Below are 21,217 nucleotides of genomic sequence, written 5' to 3'. Positions count from 1 at the left end.
GGTAGTGTGTGTGTGTGTGTGTGTGTGTGTATATATATATATATATATATATATATATATATATATATATATATATATTGTAACAGCCAGTACAGTGCTTAAAACATTAAAAAAAATCTATGTAACAATAAATCACTAAAACAAATTCTTAAATCAAGAAATTATTGGCCAGAGGACCACTACTCCCTCAATTGAGGCTAGTTTCTCCCAGGTTTTTTTGTTTGTTTTTGTTTTTGGCTTGCTTAGTTGAGGTTTAAAAGACACTTAGTATTCAGTAATATTCATTTTACGGGACTGACACTATCGGGTGAAAACAAAACTAACTGAATTGAGCTGAATGATGACACTATAGAGCCGCTTTATTACTTAATCATCTTTGTTTTAAATTTGATGCATTTTGCAACGTCAACACTGTTATTGAACTGAATGGCATGAACATTGAACTTCTCGAGCTGAATAGCTATATAATTCTCTTGTGTAGAGCTGCTTATAGCTAAACTGAACTCGTATGATTTTTACGCAAATTAATGAACAACAACTGAACTGACTTGAGCTGAATAATAACACTTGTTAGAGCTGCTTTACAGCAGAATTTAAACTCGTCTTAAGTTTGTGTCATTGATTTCTGTTAATTTTCTGTTTATTACTGTGAAGCTGCTTGGAAACAATCTGTATTGTATAAAGTGCTAAAGGTGACTTGACTTGAAAAGGTAACAAAACAATGTCTTAGGGTTTGAGCATAGCTTCAGGAAGTGGAAGCGTCATGGAGCCACCCAAAGAAACGTTAAAACGGTTGGCCCTCAAATAATGAATGATGATCACTTTGATGAAAATCAAAGTGTACTGCACAAAACTGGCCAGTAAGGCTGCACAGGAAAAGCCAATAAGCAATTTTGATTTTGTAATCAGATGAAGCTAAAATGGAACATCTGAGCTTCTCACACCTTGTGTTCAGTGTTGACGTATGCTGCAGGTCTCTGCTATGGTGGTTAGCAGGGTCTGGATTCAAGTTACAAATTAATAAAAATATTTACACCGTAAAATGTGTAATTAAATGCAAGTTTATTGAAATTAATATTTTCAATGAGTGTTTAAAGGAACAGTTTGCCCAAAAAAGAAAATTTGCGGAAAATGTGCTCACCCTCATGCCAGCTGAGATATAGATGAGTTTGTTTCTTCATCGGAGCAGATTTGGAGAAATTTAGCATCACATCACTTGCTCACCAAAAGATCCTCTGAAGTGAATGGGTGCCGTGAGAATGAAGATGGATTTGTTTGTTTGTTTTTTACAAACATGCAGCTTTTCACTTAAATAAAATGTTAACTGATGGACTGGAATCATGTGGATTATTGTGATGTTTTTATCAGCTTTTTTTGGCTGACGGCATCCATTTACTGCAGAGGATCCACTGACTGGTGAACAAGTGATGTAATGCAATATTTCTCCATATCTCTTCCAAATAAAAAAAATATTTATTTAAGTCTTGGATGGCCTGAGGGTGAGTACATTTTCATTACATTTTTTAGGGTAAACTATTCCTTTAAGGTTGGTAATTATTCATGTAAAGAAGTGTCACAGAGAAAATATTATCTGATTTTATTATTAATTCAGTATTTTTAAATAATTGTAAGTAATTTAGATTAATTAAGATGCTACAATATATTACAATATAATGTCTAATTATTAGAAGATCTCAACTGTCATTAACCTATAGAGGGCGCACAAACGCTCCCATTTCCATTCAGATGAGGATTATGGAAGCATTTATCTTCATTATGCACATTATCACGGGTATTATTAACAAAACAAATAACCTGTCTCATCTTAAAAGATAAAAGATAGGGAATTACCCCATTTATGACAAGTGATCTAAAATATAGGATCTAAAATAATTTATATTTTCAATTTTTTTATGTAAAGCCTTTACAATCCTAAAACCCCTGACAAATATTTTTTTTCAATAACACTTCTGTTTCTCGTGTAATACTGATGTCAACAATTGTCACAGGCTCAAAGATGTTGGGACATGTTGACTAAATGATGGAGTTACCCTCAGGAAAGCTAAGTGGGTGGTCTCCCCAAGGGTTGGGCAGGGTAGCCCCCCCAGAGCAAACCTCAAATACTGCCTCAATCATTTCAGGATATTTACCACTCTTTAATGATCTTACACACACAAACAGGACAATCAAATTAAGGCCGAAACATATTTGTATTGACCATAAATAGACGGCAACTTATTTGGAGTATCTGTATCATGTCAAGTTAGAGTACTGTTGCAAACCTTCAAATAGCCTGCTGTGATAAAACAAAAGAGACGGTAACACAAAAGAAAACTTGATCAGAGTTTGACACTGTAGGGGAAACTAGGGAGAATTTTGTTTAAACATCGGTAAGGTAACTCACTGGATTTTTGCTCGATACCTATGTGAAAAAAAGTTATATAATAATTCAGTATCTGTCTGCCACAAAATAAAACTAATTTATCACTACACTCTGTACATGAATGTCAAATAGGCTACAAAGAGTGCAAACCTTCCAACTCCTTTACACTATACAGTAATTTTTTATAAACATGGACATTTTATAGGCCTAATTTATGCTGGAATTATCCAATTTAATTGTACAAAACAATTGTAGTTAAAGGCCTACCGTCATCCAACACCACTCTCATTTCACTTTTAACAATTTCATTCAAAATGGCAAAAAAAGAGAAAGAAACTTCAAAGCCTATACATTAAGGAGGGTGATGGTCAAGTAATGATTTCACACCATTCTTAAATGATGGTGTTACAACTAACAACTCCCTGGTCTCCCCTACATTCACTTCATGATCACTAGAGTTTAATTCAGAGATAATTCAGAGAAGGATTTAAATGACAAGGCACTGACAAAAACCACACACATAATGTGGTTAATTATATATGGCTTGCAGGGACAGTTTGTGTTAGAGCTGGATATTGGTTGGCTGGTTAAAAGAGAAAAGTACAAAGTAACTTTTTAAATCCATTCATCATGCCTTTACAGTTCCCGTAGGGGATTAAAAGGGGGTTCATAATCAGTCACTCGATGTTAAATGTATGGGAAAAGAGCTGGGCTCGGTCTTGATAAAATGATTTCTCAATGGCCCGGGAAGGCTCATTTACATAACAATTATGGGAACTGCATGGAACTACTTTTCGGTTGAACTGGATCATCGAAGGTCAGAAGCAAAGACATTGGTTAATAGAATGGGATTAAATACATAAAGGATATTTGTGTTGTTTAACATTTAATTATTGCAGGTTTGCGTCATTTTCTGAGTTGCATTATTTTTATTCATTTTGAGGAATACTGAATCTGTGTGTTTGTTTGTTTTTTGATGATGAATTAATGCATATATTTATTTTAGAACTACAGTAACATCTGATTTCTCTCAACATGGGGACAGGAGAGCTGTCAATCAATAAATTGAAAAAAAAAAGTAACTCAGATATTCTCTTGTAAATTAAAAAGTAATGCGTTACTTTACTAGTTACTTGAAAAAAGTAATCGGATTACGTAACTCGCGTTACTTGTAATGCGTTACCCCCAACACTGCTTCTGAATACATGGGCCCCGCACAGAAGAATATCGTGTAGCTTTAAAGGCTCTCGCTTAAGCCCCGCCCCTCTGAATCAGCGGTCACATGACTCATAAAGTTTGATGTCCTGCCCAAACTTTCAGAAGTTGAGAGAAGAAGGGGGGGGGGAAGTTAGTTAGGTTAGTGAGAGGGCTGTGATTTTCAATGCGCAGTACAGTCATTACCAATGTCTGCGTTAGAGGAGCCGTAAACTTTTGGGAAAGTCACCCGGACAGCGCATTTAAAGAGTTCAAATACTTCAGAAGAAGTTTAAACGATAAACTGTAGTAGATATGCGCGTTTCCACATTTATTGGGGTGTTCTCGGGAAGCAGAAAAACACATCGTTGCCTACTTTTTTTCGCAAGGCTTGGATAATTAATAAAGTGGACGGACAGAAAACGGCTTTGAGCTGTTTGGATTAATTTTTTCGGCGTTTTATGGTTGCAGGCAACTTTCCTGTTTACACCATTTCAGCCGGATAAAAAGAAGAGCTCAGTTTTATCTGGAGTCATGGATCCGAGCCAGCACAACCCTCCTGCCGGCCATCAGATCGTCCATGTTCGGGGAGACTCCGAGACCGATCTGGAGGCTCTTTTTAATGCTGTGATGAACCCGAAAAACGCCATCAGCCCCCCTTCCGTGCCGATGAGGATGAGAAAGCTGCCAGACTCCTTCTTCAAGCCGCCAGAGCCAAAGTCCCACTCCAGACAAGTAAGACCACCCCCACAGAAACCACAAAGTTTCCCTGCGCCTGACACTGTCTGCAACTGGCGCGCGGGGCCACTGCAGTTTCACGCGACTCTTCAGCCTGCAGCTCGATGCGTCAGTCTTCGCTGATTATAATGGAGCCGGAGCGTTTAGTGTGTCGTAGCGCTGCCAATGTAGATTTGTTATTGCATGAACAAAGAGCAGTAAGCACTGCATTTGGGGAAACAAACAATAAATAAATAAAGTGCATAATCGGACGTATGTCACCATATGACAGCGGAGTAGCCTATAAAGTAAAAATAATAATGACCATAATGTATAACAAATATAAAAACAAATAGAGTAGTCATAACACAAAAATCACAATGCCTTAGAAATGTGTTATTCTTAGCCAGTGTTAGACTAACTCCAATGCAGGCTATGAACTATTCCACTGGACAAATAGCTGAACTGAAAGGTTCTCGTTCAGAAAAGTAGCTAGTTTTCCTGCAACAAACACAAAACAAGTTTGTCTCTCTTATTCACCCCTAGCACTAGTTGAAGTGGAAAAAAGGGTACCATTGTGGCTGTATCATGCTAGTACGTGGGACTTTGTCATATCAATCTGTATTCGTCGTATTTTGATACTTAGTGGGTTCAAATGTCTTGACCGACAGTACAAGTCATTCACTTGCTGCATGCAAGTCTCTCTCAAAAGATCAGATTTATTTCCATGTTTGTTTTCAGTTTATGACAGGTCGCCGTAGCCTAAACATTACACTTCATCCAGCGCTCTTTGTTCTGCCTTATACAAAACATTCTGTAACTTTTTTACGGAGATTTAGTTAGTTCATGAGTGTGCTATTGGAATGATTCAGACTGAATCGTTTGCATATCCGTTTATACAGTTCATTGAGAAGAACCGACTCAAAAGAGTGATTCATTTGTGATTCGGGCAGCGCTAGTGGTGATTCTAAACAGCCGACGGAAAACACAGACCCTACGACTTCATTCCTCAAATATGCTTTTCAGTGTTCTGTTCATTGCGATTACATCACTGACCTTTACTTTGAATGCTTTATCTTTCGATGAAACGTTCTGCCTAATGTACACTTGGACTTTGCAATTTATATAAGAATGGCGATACGTAGACGTCCGTTTTATAAACCATAGGTGTATAGTCTTTAGTTTCTAGCTCTTGTTCCATGAGTTAAGATACATAAAATAGGTAAGCTATTTTTTAAAGCTTAATTGGAATATTAATAATATCGTTATAATAGTTATCAACAAAAGTAATCGACTTTCCTCGGTTTTGGAATCACATCTCGCGCATGCGCACAGTGTTGCCAACTGATTCTCAGGCGAGGTTGCTAAAGGAAGAGTGATTTGTTGCTAAATGATGCGATGTCATTGCGCGGTGACGTCATTGCGTAATCACGATGCAAAATTGTGTCACTGCATCAAGTCTCAGCAAAAAAAAAATTTTGTAAATATGTTCATTTTGATGCGTTTATAAAATAATATAATATTAAAATGTAAATAACTCATTTTAAATACAACATTGAATTATTTAGCACATTTTTTAACAATTACAATTTAAGTTTATTTTTATTAGCTAGTAAACTAGTGAAACTACTCATTCTGAACAGTTATAGATTTAAGCAGTGTATTAGTAGTTCGTATGCTACGCTCTAAGAAAAGTCTGTAAAAATGGGGCAAAATCTATTAATATGAAGAAATTTTCCATAATTATTATTCACACGTTTTTTTACCTACATTTTAAATTACGCATTGTATTTTGTGTTTTCGGGTTATGGATAATGTCCTGGAAAATTACTACATTTTTCATTTTTCTAGATATTTTTCTTGATCAACTGATCAACAATCTCAAGTACAAGCTACTAACAAGGTGTATCATAAATGAACAATTATTAAATTATTATTATTATTATTATTAAATTAAACAATTGCTAATAGCAGCCAACTTAATTCATGTGAATTGTGTACTGCTAGGCACCTTTGGTTTCCTCTTTTTGTGTAATTTAGATGGAAAATGTGTGCCTTTTTTATCGTTTGAGTCACTTATCAAAATTTGCTAAATGTTGCCAAATACATTTTTAAAAATAGCTAAATTTGTTGCTAGGTGCTTTTGGAAGAAAAAGTTGCTAGGGTAGTCTGAAAAGTTGCTAAATCTAGCAACAAAATTGCTAAGTTGGCAACACTGCATACGCATGTGTTGAGTTCGGCTGAGAAGTTGCCCCAGGACAGCCTGTTTCCTACTTGGCTCCTCCTAAAGTCTGCAGCGTAGGCCGCATCCGTTTCTTAAGTTTTTGTTATTGTAAAATGAGCTGATAAAACTAATGAAAGCAACACTAAGCTATGATTCAAGAGGATAACAGTGCCCTTGTGTAAATTTAATCAGTTTTATGTTTCCATTTTTTGGAGGGTTTTTTTTGGGAAATACTTTGTTATTATTATCCTAGTTCATATGCACTTTGACTTTCCCTTTATTGACTAGAAAGGAAATGAATAATTTCCCATACTTCACAAACCCTCCAAAGTTCACATACTTTAAAAATGATTTTAAAGCATTTTATTTAAATAACTTAACAATTAAAATGAAAAATCTGTTCATGTTTCTTACTCTAGATAAAAACATTGCTTAATTTCACTGCAGCAAACAAAACAGATTGTTTTCCTCATGTTTTCTTTTAAAAAGTTATAAGCTAGAGTAATTAAAGTTACAAAGAATGGTTTACGATAACAAATTTTAGATGTGGCGGACTTGTGGCATCAAGAAAACATTTGTTACATATGAAAAGAAAGAAAACAAAAAGCATAAGAAACCATGCTTTAACAATTATTGTAATTATTAGTCATTGTGAAATTAATCATGACTAATTTATTTATTCATGCATTGTAACCCTAGTTTCTGTTATCATTTCAGCAGAAGTACAAGAGGAAAACTTATTAAAAATATTTAGTATATGACCTTCACAATGGGGCATCTTTGAGTTACGTAGGTTGAGAATCATTGCTATTTTATATATATATATATATATATATATATATATATATATATATATATATGTGTGTGTACACATGTTCTTTGTGTTGTAAATGCGACTTCATCAGTGTTTTGAATTATTAAGGTTTAGACATGAGTCTCTTTGCTATTTAAGAGACTTATTGCTTGTAGCCTTTTTGCTTTAAATCTAATCCTAATCTAAATGTCTTCTTTATGCTAAAATAATCCTCTATCCCTATACAGGCCAGCACGGATGCAGGTACTGCTGGCACCCTCACGCCCCAGCACATCAGAGCACACTCCTCACCCGCCTCCCTGCAGCTGGGTGCAGTTTCTCCTGGCACCCTGAGCAGCATGGTTCCAGCAAACCCCCAGCCTCAGCACCTCCGCCAGTCTTCTTACGAAATACCTGATGATGTGCCGCTGCCCCCAGGCTGGGAGATGGCCAAGACCCCTTCGGGCCAGAGATACTTCCTAAAGTGAGTTGTTAATGTTGTCATGCTTGATATGATGTTTATGTCAACTTGGTTTGGTGCTGTTTTATGTCTTTTAAATTGATAAGGCATTGTTGACCTTCAGATTGGGGTCGAGTTTGCAGTGCTCCCAGTCATATTAAAGATGGAAGACTTGTTACATGTAAAGATTTACAACAAAGGTGAATTTTACTGGACAGAAAGACTTGCAATGCTGCTTTGAAGTCGTGATGTTTCAAATACTGTTTCCGGGTCTAAGCCTCCACTCTGTTTCAGATGAGAATACTATTTCAACAGCCATTTATGAGCACAATTTATTAATATCATACATTTAAACTAAGCTTTATAGAAACGACAGTATTCTGGCTCATGCCGTCCTGGATATATTTTAACGATTCATAAAAAAATGTATCACTGTCTGACATTTCAATAACTGAAACGCCTTTAAAGATAAAGTTTAGAATCATGATTTTTCAGCAGTGTTACAAGACACTGTGAGTATATATTAGCACCATTTGTTGTTTCCTTTTGAGATTTAATAGAGCTTTTGGACCCAAAAACGGTGGTGTGTGACATCAGACTTGCAAGCTGATAGTTACATTAAGAAAGTGACTTTGGTTTTTTTATTTTAAATGTGTAGATGAAAGCTAATTTTTAATCAAAACTCCCAATAATTTTTTCCAGCTGGTTTATATATCCTAGTCTTTATATCCTAGTGTATTAGCTTGTGTGCCAAAGTTTCCTTCTCTGTGTGTGTGTGTGTGGGGGGGGGGTACTTAGTCCTTCTGCGGATTGGGTTTCAGAGGGGAACAAAGGCCCAGTGTAGCAGCGTAGAACGTGTGGAGGACAGGCTGGCCTGGTAAACTCATCTGCCTGGCCACAGAAGCCTGTCCACAGGACACAAGAGGAGTTAAAAGGGCAGATTTAAGGAGTACATTGTGTCTTTTTGATATGTCCCATTCAAGTTGTCATTATTTATTTAATAGCTGCTATATTAAGACCGAATTAGGATTGAATTTTTGAATCGCAAAGTTTTGGGGTGTCTGGAACTGTGACCCTCTGACCAATCGCTTCTAGACAAACATGATTAGCCTCCAATTTACTATGATAAAATGGAGAACTTTTAAAATCAGATGTTTAGAAGAGGAACATCTGCTTCATTTGGACCAGATCTCCAGGAATTGTGCAAAAGGGGGTTGAGGGACAGGAAGGGGAAAACGCCATTTGTGTAGACAGCTCACAAGACCAAGGCTAATGTTTTGGAAATGTCACACAACTGCTAATGCGTCCAACAATGAGGACACCTAATCCTTAAGAAACGGCTCCAAATTTAGTCTGGTAGTTCTCATTCTTCTTAAACGAAAAAATGAAGTAAGTTTTAAGCAAACATTGAGACGTGTTCACTGCTACCTTTTTGAGTGCTGTGTGTGTCACCGTTTGATCTTCACCCTGTCTCGGTCACTGCTGAAATGCACAAATGAACACTTCCCCTTCTTTTTAACTCCCCTTTGTTTGGGGTTTTAGAGAAATGCATAGGGATGCACCGATATGAAAATTTTGGCCGATACCGATAACCGATTATTCTTTACTTTTGAAAGCCGATAACCGATATGTTGGCCGATAAATCTATATCCAAATTGTTAGATACTTTTTGAGAGCCTGATTACAAAAAAAGGTCTCATCATTAAAAGCCACATCCCAAACACTTCAACATAAGCAGCCTAGTTTGAACGGTGTACGTTTTAAAAATATTTTTACTCTCCCATTACCAAATTTAGTCATAAAAAAGTCTTACAAATAAATAAAATTATGCATAAATAATGCAAACAAGTCACTGGACATCATTACACGTGTAAAGAATCAAAATGAATGCGCCACAGATCAATAAAACGGAATAGCCTCTGCACGGACAATAATTAAATGATTTTAATTACTAAACCATATTGTTGATGAAAATAATAAGAGAAAAATACAAGTGGTTGTTGTTATTAATAATATATCAATGATTGTGAAAAAGTAACAAATTAATGCCACTGTTTTAAATAGCAGCCATTGAGCTGCAGCTCAAGCTGAAGCTGAAGAGCTGAATGAACACGGTAAACTGAAGCGTTTTGCTGGCAGCTTATTTAACTCAAGGAAATGCATCCTGAGATTAATATTAATACAACATAAACATAATATTACAACTTATATATGTACAAAATGACGCAGTTATTGCATGCTATAGTCAGAATGTGTGATCCTGTTGTGGATGCGCTCTTCCCATAACAACGCGCTGAAACACAGCAACTAAACCCAAAGAATGCACAACGTTTTATTATAATAATGTTCTCATTAGAATGTTATATACACAACATTCCCAATCATAGTTATTAATGTTGTGCACTGCTGTTTGAGCTGCGTGTGCTGAGCTAAAGATGATCACCGGTAAACTGAAGCGCTCTTTTTAACTTAACCAAACGCATTCTATATGAGATAAATCAGATATACATCAAATAAACACAATATTACAATGTACAATTGCACAAAAGGCTGCAAACGAACAGCGCGCATCTGAAGTGTCTCTGAAGGAAATAATGCATTATTTATCGGCTTTAAGATATCGGCCAAATTTTCTTATCAGGCCGATACCGATAACAGAAAAAATGAGCCGATATGGGCCGATACCGATATGGTGGCCGATATATCGTGCATCCCTAGAAATGCAGGCTCATTTTATTCAGCGTCTTGTTGTTGATCCTCGCTTTGTTTGTGGATAACTTTCCCACAGGAAGTTGGCATGGCTTGTCAACGATTCCTCATTTTTGTAGTGAGCATATCTCCGTCACCCCCTATCAAATTCAAGGAGCTGAAAAAAAGAGTCAGATGTCATTGAGCATCTTGTGGCTTGTTTCTAAGACAGTGTGTCAACTAATAGTCCAATTTAAAATGTCTCAAGACCCATGTGTTTTGCTCTATTGCTGTGCACATCTTATGTAAACTCCTAAGAACATGTCTGATTCAGGGCAAGTGAATCTGAAACATATTTTTGAGTGTTATGAGTATTGTTTCTAGGACAGTGTGTCAGGTTAAAAATAGTTAAAATGTGTCTCACTGGGGTGGGAATGTTTGATTCCATTGGTATGTACATGTAAACTCCTGTCAGGTTCTTGTCAAGTGAATCTGAAAACTGTTTTTAAGCATCATGAGCATTGTTTCTAAGACCGTTTGTCAAGTTAGAAATTGTCCGACTTAAAAATGTGTCATTTTGTTCCAATGCTTTGTATATCTTATGCAAACTTTTAAGAACGAGTCTGATTCAGGTCAGATGAATCTGAAACCAGTCTAATTATACAGTGCTTCTTTTAGACCATCTAGTTGTGGTTTGCGGTTCCCCATTACATTGTCAAGTGTTGACAGCTTGTTAACCATTGTTATTCTGGTATGGTATAGATTAAAGGGATAGTTCACACAAAAATAAAAATTCTGTCATTTACTCACCCCCCACTTGTTCCAAACCTGTACGAGTTTCTTTCGTCTGTTGAACACAAAAGAAGATATTTTGAAGAATGTTGGTAATCAAACAGTTGACGGTAGCCATTGACTTTCATAGTATTTTTTTTCCCATACTGTTGAAGTCAGTGGCTACCGTCAATTGGTAAATACAGATTCATTTACCAGGTGCATGAAATGTTGAATAATTCTGATTCTTTGTAACTCCCATTGCATATTTAAGTGTAGTTTGAATCTAGAAACACTGAAGGCTTCAGGAAGCTTGTCCTAGAAAACAAACACACTCCTATTTATAATCAGGCCTTCTTCAGATGAGGGGTGGTGAGAGGGCTGTGAGCCAACCTGTCTGAAACTGTAACAAGCTCACATTACTTTCAGGTGACCACTACTGTTCCGATGGCTCTTGTGGTTGGCCACATGTAAGTCACACAGCTAAGGGAAGTCTGACAAGCAGCCTGGTTTCCGTTTCGGCGTGAATGAAAGTGCAGTTTGTGAATCCGCTCAGTAGAGCTAAAGCAGGCAGAGAAAGCATGAGAGGTTTGCTTTATTTATCCAGTGACACTCATGTGACCTGGTCAGATATAGACAAACAAACAAGACTGAGAGACTCTGAACACACAGTAAAAGATCTATTGCATTAAACCTAGTTAGATTTTTAGCCATGAATGGTTACACTGTAACCTTTTTGCCCTATATTTAGTTCAGCCTTTGCTCAGACCTCAGTGGTGTCCTGTGACACTTTGATAGCGGGATGAAAATGACAGGAAACACAAAGCTATCAGAAGTCATAATCAACCTGCAACACCCAGTCATTTGAAGACGCTTCAAAAGTCCGGGATTATAGGGAGCGAGTTCTGTGGTGCTTTCAGATGTTAGTTGTGAATCTTCCTGAGAATCCAACACAGTAATACTATAATATCTTCTGGAAAATAAGTTGCGTGTGACTAAGTTGGGTCAAAATTACATTGAGAGAGAGATGGAGAAAAAAACAGATAATTGGGTGAATGTCACATTTTTTTATTACATTAAGAATTAATGTAAAATATGGATAGCCAAAATGAAACCTTTTATGAACATTATAAGCATTTAGTTTAGTTCACCTTATTCCACAACAAGTCCTTTAATGGGATTTAGAACAGAATAGGAATGAAAAATATAAGTATAAAACAAACTTCTCAGCTTAACAGACAAAATTATGACATTCATTATAAACGGTATGTCGAAACAAATGTATTTAAGGGGATCTAAATCCATTATTTACATTTTATGAATCTGCTAAATACAGATTTATTTAGCAGCGCAAATTGTTGAATTCATGTGATTCTTTGCAACTCTTATTGCACATTGAGTGTGTAGATTGAATCTAGAATTACTGGAGGTTAAAACAAATTAACCTAATAAGCCTTTTTTTTACTTCCTAGGTCTCTGTCCCCTGTTTTTCCCCCTTGTCTTCCTGCTTGCATTATTAACCCCATGGAAGACAGAAGTGGGAAAGGTCAACATGATGTGTTGACCTCTCCTCTCTTTCCCTTTTCTCCAACAGTTTACTGTGAGCTTTGATTTATAATAGACTTGGACCGAGGGGAAGGGGGGCTCAGGGCGGTTGAGGGTCATCTTGTTTAGTTCTCGCCTGCCAGTTTTTTGGGACCTCAGGCGGAGGGGGGGGGGGGGGGTAAGTTCACAGGGCACTAACACTGAGACCAGGGTCATAAACTAATGAAGGATTCTAATTTGGAGAATGTGGCCAAATAGAAGGGCTAATCAGTGTTTCCGTTGTCTTATTAAAGCCAGGACTCAGTGGGGGGATTTAGCCCATGGGAGGGCAGTCCTAGCTGAGAAGGGCCCTCAGGGATGTGGACCCCAACTACCACAGGGATTAGACCCTGTGATGGGAACCACCGTTACCCCTCCACCCGCATGCTGCTTATATTTCCTATACAAAGGTGTGTCTCAGAGTCTTTCCTGAAGACAAAACTTAGTTGCACATACATGCATTTAGACTGTAATGTTTGTCTCAAATGCCTTTCTTGTTTAGAAATGTAGCTGAATATGCCTGATAAGGTCATTTTTAAAGAATCTACCATTTGGGTGAGGAGTTAAAGGACATGACCTGTCATAAGAGTGTGAGGGGACCTGGTGGTGATGGTAAACGTGTGGTGTTAAGTGATTTAATGAGCACTGTTTGGTTTTCACAACTTACTCTACCACTTGTTCAGTGTGGCCTCAAGGTGCGTAAACTAAAAATGGCCCCCTTGTTTCCTTCCTGCTGTCTGCTTCCACCATGGGATTTTCTTGGGTTCGGGAAGGAGGTGAGCATGATTGGACAAACTAGAAAAACACAAGGACTCATGATGGCAGGGCTTCCCTTGAATGTATATCATTATGACTCTCATTACTCGTGGTTGGCAGCTGTAACGTGCACAATCGCATGTAATCGCAGATCAACTTAGAGATGCATGATAAGCTATATCAATCATATTGGTTACAGAATATTAAAGGGTTACAAAATATTAAAGGGGACATATCATGAAAATCTGACTTTTCCAGGTTTTAAGTGCTATAATCAGGTCCCCGGTGCAACTAACCACCAAGGAAACGTGAAAAAGATTAACCCAGTAACTTTGTTTTATTAAGCCTTTTTCTGCAAGCGTCTGAAAAAACGAGCGCGTCTGATTTCGCTCCCCTAGTGACGTTGCAAAGGGATCTCATTATAATATTTCTGCCCCTTAATCTGTAAGTTTACACCCACGGCGCCACCATTTTGATTTTGCAAGCGACAACGGTGTACCAATTCTAATGCCATGGCGAAAGTTTGAGCAAAACATACTAACTGTTCTGTCTTTGGCTGCACAGACGAGCACAGAACACTGTTTAAAATCCCAGCCTCAGAGGAGACAAGAGAGCAGTGGATTTATTGATTTATTTACTGTGTATTGCTGCTGCCACACAGATCTAAAATAAACATGCAATTTATTTCCCAGCTGTTTACCTTCACAGACATAACTGACAGTTTTTGTAACTCATGTGTTTTTAACGTAAACTTGTGTGTGAATGAGAACTTAGTTTAGTACTCACATGCTGTGACAGCCGCTTTCTGTCCGTGTGCACTCAGAAAACCGTATATCAGAAGTTTAAACTAATATGGTTTAAAACGCATGAGTTCAGCGCGATAAACACGATAATCGGAACCAAAACAGATGTTTTTTAGCAGGTATGAGCTGTAATGGCGCAGCTCTATTCTGAAAAAGGGGGCGGGGAGTAGCAGCTCATTTGCGTTTAAAGAGAAAGGCACGAAAAACAGCGTGTTTCTGCTTCCACTCAAAATGGGCATTTTCAAAATGATATAATAAATGATCTGTGGGGTATTTTGAGCTGAAACTTCACAGACGCATTCTGGGGACACCAGCGACTTATATTACATATTGTAAAAAGGGGCATAATATGTCTCCTTTAAATGAAACCCTAAAACACATTTTCTGAGATGGTATACAGGTTTCACATTGCTGTAAACAATGAGTACGTTTTCATGGACAACAATACTCCGATTTTAATACGATTAAGACAATACTCGGATTAAGAATCTACCATGTAAACAGAGATTTTTGATTACCTTAATCCGGCTAAAGTCATAATCGATGTATTATATTATAAGTAAACAGAAATCGAATTAAGACATGTGGAGTATTCCTACTTTAGTTGCATTACTGAAGTGCAGAATAGACATGTAAATACCTTCATCACATTATTACCATCATGTAGGACATTTTGCCGCATTTTGCGACAGGATACACACACGGCAGTGCTCAACCGTTTGACGGCAAATAAAAGAGCTTCAACACCGCCATCATCTGTATGCACGTATAAATAATTAACTGCACTTGAAGCTTTCATAAAATTAAAAATGAAAGGCCCAAAACTGTACATGGCATCATCACAAAGACGAACTATGTTTATACGTGAAATTCCGGAGGGGACATCGGAAGGTGTCACGTGGTGACGTAATGTCACATTTTGCCGCATTTTGCGACAGGATACACACACGGCAGTGCTCAACCGTTTGACGGCAAATAAAAGAGCTTCAACACCGCCATCATCTGTATGCACGTATAAATAATTAACTGCACTTGAAGCTTTCATAAAATTAAAAATGAAAGGCCCAAAACTGTACATGGCATCATCACAAAGACGAACTATGTTTATACGTGAAATTCCGGAGGGGACATCGGAAGGTGTCACGTGGTGACGTAATGTCGTATGCCATTAATCGAACTATGTACTATAACATGTAAAACGGGAACATGAAAGGAATATTCTAAAAGCAACTCATGTAAACACCATAATCATAATATTGGCTTATTTAGCCATATTTATATAAACATAGTCACTGATAATACTCCTTGATTTATTAAGAGGAAACTGGTTATTTTTGCCAGCTTAATATTTTAATAACACTGGTTTAATATTGGTTATCCGATGGAAACAAACAGGAACGTCTTTTATGTTAGTTTTACTCTTTTTTTTTTTACTTTTAGCTTAAAAGCTTAAGTCTTTTATTATTATATTATGAATAAATTAATAACTTTGATCTGTGTCCATGTTATAAATAATTTCTAAATGAATGAGATGAAGTACTGTATACACCCGAATTTAAGTTTATAGAAGATATAAAATATAGAATTAATACATACTGTACATGTTGCTCATTGCCGAAAACAATATTAGTACTCATGAAGTTTATTATTAAGGGGAAATTGGCTATAAAGTAACTTTTGCCAGTTTAATATTTGAATAGTACTGGTTTAATATTGATGCTCCTCTGGAAGCAAACAGGAAAGTTTTTTTTTTTTCTCCTCTGAAGAAATCATGTGTATTAGGAGCGAGGCTTTTGTAGTAGTATTGTAGTGCAATGGTGCTGCTTCTGGAAGCATTACATGTCCAGACACACACTGCTAGCTTAGACAGTCTTTTTATTGAGTGCTGCAGTCTTCTGGGGTGACCTGTTTTTTTGGGGATTTTCCTCACACACTCAAACTCCATTTTTCCTGTGGCCAGTTGGGAAAATATTTGCTTTTCTGCCTTTTTTCCGCTTTGTGAAAGGAGGCTAAATTCAAATCTGTCTCAATTTCGAAATGGTTCATCTGGGTTTTACGGACAAAATATAGACGTGACAGAATTGTGAGGAGTTTTGTGATCATGTGATTTTAACTTCCATCTTCCGCCACTCCTGTCTGTGTTTAAATGCGCTCATCGGGAGGCTCAGTGTGAATCATGCTGTGTTGAATTGCACCCTCGTATGTGTGAGTTTGGAGCAGGCGTGTTGTGTACTGCTTTTGGCCGTCTCTTTGATGGCTAACGGTTTAGCCATCTGGGTCAGGCCTCTCTTCCCAGCTCCATTTGTAGCACATTTGTGTGGAGGACTGGTGAAGGGAGTGAAAGTTTGCTATTGCAAATGTGATCAACATCACAGGGAGAGGCTGTCCTCCCCTCAAACCCAGACCACAATCATACTTTTGTTTCATGCATGATCAAGGCCTTTTTATAAGCCTATCTCCTAGAGTTGGGCGGTGTTATGCTGGTGAATACTGTGTGATGGTTGAAATGTGTGAATTGGTTGAGATTTTGTTAAATCGTTAGTAAAGCAGTAGATATCAGTGGAAAGGACTGCTTAATGTTATTTTCGAGTGTGAGCCACAAAGAAAACTATTAACTACCAATGTAAATATATAGCTTTAGTAACTTTATTGTAAAGTATTTTTCTTTGCATTTATTAAAAATATCAAAACTGCTAAAGTTTTGGGGGTTTAAAATAAAGAAATGAACACTATTATTTAGCAAGGAGGATGCATTAAATTGACAGTAAATACATTTCTTAATATTACAGAAGATTTGTTTCAAATAAATTCAGTGCCTTTAAACTTTCTATTGATCAAAGAATCCTTAATTTTTTTTATCATGGTTTCCACAAAGCTATTAAACAGCACAACTGTTTTCAACATTTACAAGAAATGTTTCTTGAGCACCAAATTAGCATATTAGAATGATTTCTGAAGGATCATGTGACTCTGAAGACTGGAGTAATGGCTCTCTGAAAATTCAGCTTTGCCATCACAGGAATAAATTTCATTTTAAAATGTTTTCAGATAGAAAACAATTTATTTTAATTGCAATAATATTTCAAATTTTTTTTTTTTTTTTAATCAGACCCCGACATTTTGATGGTAGAGCATATTATTATTGTTGTTGTGATTTAATCTTGCATAATATAGTTGTTTATATAATATACAGTATTTTGGTCATACATCCCTTATTTATTTTTAAACTCACGTTTGAGCTTAAATTGACTTCTGAACTCGTTGTACTTTACGACGTGAGCAGCAGACCCTTTTAGACCCATTTCCTGGTTTAAGTCATTTGTTAGATTACAGTGGCCTCGTTTTTGTAATGTTTAGTTTCCCAGGTCAGGGTGGATTCGTTTCTCAGCTCATCTAGTGTGAAGCATTTACTTTGAGCAAATGTGTGTTTGTCAAGCATGTGCCTTATTGACCACACACAAACAAGCCCCTTTCCTGTTGAAGTGTCATCTGTGAGTGTGTGTGTGTGTGTGTGTGTGTGTGTGTGTGTGCATATAGAAAGCACAGTTAGCCAGACCAGTGTTTACCCAGTCCTGATGTAGCACCTTTGCCCCAGACATAAATGCTCCTACTGTCACTGCAGAACAAACTGCCTCAAGAAGAACCCCTGCCTATGTATTTAGACCAGCTTCCCGTTCAAAATGCTCTTTAAATTTACCAAATAGTGCAGTGAGTGTTGAATGTGTCACATTCAGATTTGTTGTTTTGGTGCTTGGTAAGAGAAAGGAAAACTTGAAATCACATCATATGACCCCTTTAAGCAGCAGTTTAATGGTATATTAAGACCCGCCTTAAATGTGAAGAATCACATTTTCATTAAAAAAAATAAAAAGATCAATGATTTAAATGTTAAAATAAAGCTTGCCTACCACTTCTGAGAACGTCGTAAGATACTCTATGGTATCTCTCTCTCTTTCTCTCGCTGGACTCTGTGATATGAGCCCTCCTTCAAAGAGGAACTTAAATCTGGCCAGAGGTCAGCAGGTCGCTCAATAATCTCTCCTGATGATGTCCTGCTGACGGAAGCTCAGTCACTCATCTACCCGTCCTGATGCACGCTCGCTCGCTCGGCCGTGAGGGAGAAAGGCAGAGCTAACTGAGGTCTGATGTCCTCTTTCTGTCCTGACTAGCAGCATTCAGTCTTTCATAATGGCTGCCTCTCTTTAGCCTCATTAGACGCAGTGTGTGTTATGCTAAGCTAATATACAGAGTCCTTGTGTACACCGTTGTAGTGTAGAAGTCATTATTTTAACAGTGTTTACTAGTAAAAGACAGATGCACTACCATTCAAAAGTTTGGGCTCAGTAAGATTTATTCTTAAAAAAAATAATAATAATTACAGTAAAAACAGCAATATTGTGAAATATTATTACAATTTAAAGTAACTCTTTTCTATTTGAATGTATTATAAAATGTAATTAAATTTATTCCTGTAATGGCAAAGCTGAATTTTCAGCAGCCATTACGCCAAACGCTTCAGAAAAACATTCCATCTTATCACACAGTCACATGATCCTTCAGAAAGCATGCTAATGTGCATTTCTTGTTATTATCAATGTTGAAAACAGCTGTGCTGCTTAATATTTTATTTTTGTGGAAACTGTGATACGTTTTTTAGGATTCTTTGATGGACAGAAATCTTTTATAATTTTTTGGGAAAATGTGATAGGCCCCCCCCCCCCCCCTCAGAATTATTTAAGAACAGCAGCTATCAAACCTCAAACTTTTGAATGTATTCATATATGTATTATATTTTAACTATAAGTAATAAATTATATATTTTTTTAATGTATCGACCCTACTTTCAAAAAAATAAATATTCACTCACTGACCACTAGCGTAAAAGAATATTCATGTTAAATACAACAAAATCTTTACCAGCAGCATCTGTGCTTTCGATTACTACTTATTACTACTGCAAATGGTCTCAGTTCGTCCCTCAACTTGAAAAAAAAACCCAAACAAACATTTGCATTAATGCATCTACAATAGAAGAATGTTTATAATTTTGAAAGTATACCCATTATACATGTTGCCATGAGACTAGAGTGATGGATAAGTTGCACATATGGTAATAATGCAATTATTGTAAATACTTTTCCGTTAGGAACTTTGGAACAAGTTGAAATGATTTTCAATGGTAAACAGATGCTGTTTATGCTTAAGTTGTGTTTTGTCTGAAATACGCTTTTACCACAAATTCTCAGGTGAAAGGAAGTATAATGCTAAATTTGGATTGAAAATGGAGAATAGGGAATGCTGTCTTGGCACTTTTTTTCTATTTTGAATACCGCTCATCCAGTATATGCTCCATATTTTGAGGTCAAATATTTGTTATTTCTTAGGCAAAGTGGAAAACATGCAGTTGAGTGCAACTGTGAGAAGCATTCATCACTGCACCTCAAGCTCTGCTGTGTTCTAAATAACTACAGCACAATAAACAGGGCCCTGATAATTGGGCCATCAATCATGTCGAGTGCTTGGGTGGGTCTAGGCCCAGTGCCGTGAGCTCCCTAACCACCCCTCTCCACCTACCACCACCTCCTCCTCCTCAAGCGCTCTCTGGTTTCATGAGCAGTGATAACAGCTGGAGAGGAAATCAGGAAGTGAGCTTCTATAGAGCTGTGTCCTTTAGTGTAATGGAGTGATTCCTGTGTGGTCATGGCTCAATGTGATTTGAGTGCCAGAATCCCCACCTCCGCTCTCCCTGTCTATTGGCTATAAAGCAAAAGCCTGCTACCAGGGTTGTAGACCTTTCTTTGTCTGTTTGTCATTCTCCCAGTCTGTCTTTTCAGTGCTTAGTCTGGGATGGAAGTTGAGCTCCAGAAAGAAGGTTGCAGTCATATGGCTGATGATGTTTGAAGCTCTGGAGGGTGTTTGTGGGGGTCTCTTGAGCGGACGTCTATCCTGTCTACGCTTTTGTCTCCATCTCTGGCCCTATAATCTTCAATAATGCTTCTCAGCTGGTGGCCCCCAGCGATCTGTAATGGCCCTGAGCGGTGATGATGTTTTTCTGGTGGGAGTGTGGGATACCATTGCCATAGGTGTTAGTTTGTTGGTGTGAATGTGCAGTCAGCCTCATTAAACTGCACTGATGAGTGAACTTAACTAATCACTTATTGTTACTGAAAAAAAAAAAAAACTTGTAAATGAAACAAATGATTTATTGGTGTGCTTTGCAAGGAAAAATGTGATCTTTATACTTTTTAATATATTTTAAAATATTTTTTATAATTTTATATTTAATTCAATGTGTTACTTTCCATTTCTTTGTAATTATTTGTGACTTTTTTTAGCAATTTCTGAGTGAAAATTGTTTTTACAACCTTTTTTTCAGTGTATTAGCTGTAATGTATTGGCACAAGATATGATAATGACTATCTCTAATGCTTCTATTCATCAAATACAGGTTGGCATCATGAATAAATCACGGGCAAAGTATTAAATGCATATGGATTTCACCATTATTGTTACTCTTGGCTGCTTTTTGACTGTCCTCCCATTTTTCCGGTACTTTCCCACTGAGTAAAGGGAAGCCAGTCTGCCTCATTTGTGAAGTGTGTTTGTGTGTGCTGGAAGAGCAGAGAGAACATTGCATGAGCAGACGCTCAAGAGTGACGCGATGGTAGGGCTCTGACCCAGACTGGATTGTGTGCTTTTGACTACAAAAGCACATTTGCTCTGTTCCAAAAGCTAGTGAACTGCCTGTATAGACAGCAGCATCACAGACATAAAATCTGTTCCATAATTATGCTACCTTCAAAGAGATCCTTCACAAAGACGGCAATCCCATAATGCATTGCCA

At 37.2% G+C, this 21,217-nt stretch overlaps 1 protein-coding gene across 1 annotated transcript in view; it reads left to right on the top strand.

The window, feature by feature from the left end:
- Positions 1-3,716: 3,716 nt before the first annotated feature.
- The window catches only part of LOC107560159 (transcriptional coactivator YAP1-like), a 35,199-nt gene continuing 17,698 nt past the window's right edge, over positions 3,717-21,217 (top strand). The window contains exons 1-2 of the mRNA XM_016244255.1: positions 3,717-4,312; positions 7,560-7,795. Coding sequence (XP_016099741.1) covers positions 4,112-4,312; positions 7,560-7,795 — 437 coding nt within the window. The 5' untranslated portion in view covers positions 3,717-4,111. The remainder of the gene's footprint in view (positions 4,313-7,559; positions 7,796-21,217) is intronic.

This window comes from Sinocyclocheilus grahami, unplaced genomic scaffold (assembly GCF_001515645.1).
Source record: "Sinocyclocheilus grahami isolate Dianchi unplaced genomic scaffold, SAMN03320097.WGS_v1.1 scaffold712.1, whole genome shotgun sequence".
Taxonomy (NCBI): Eukaryota; Metazoa; Chordata; class Actinopteri; order Cypriniformes; family Cyprinidae; genus Sinocyclocheilus; species Sinocyclocheilus grahami.
This window is presented reverse-complemented; position numbering and strand designations above follow the sequence as displayed.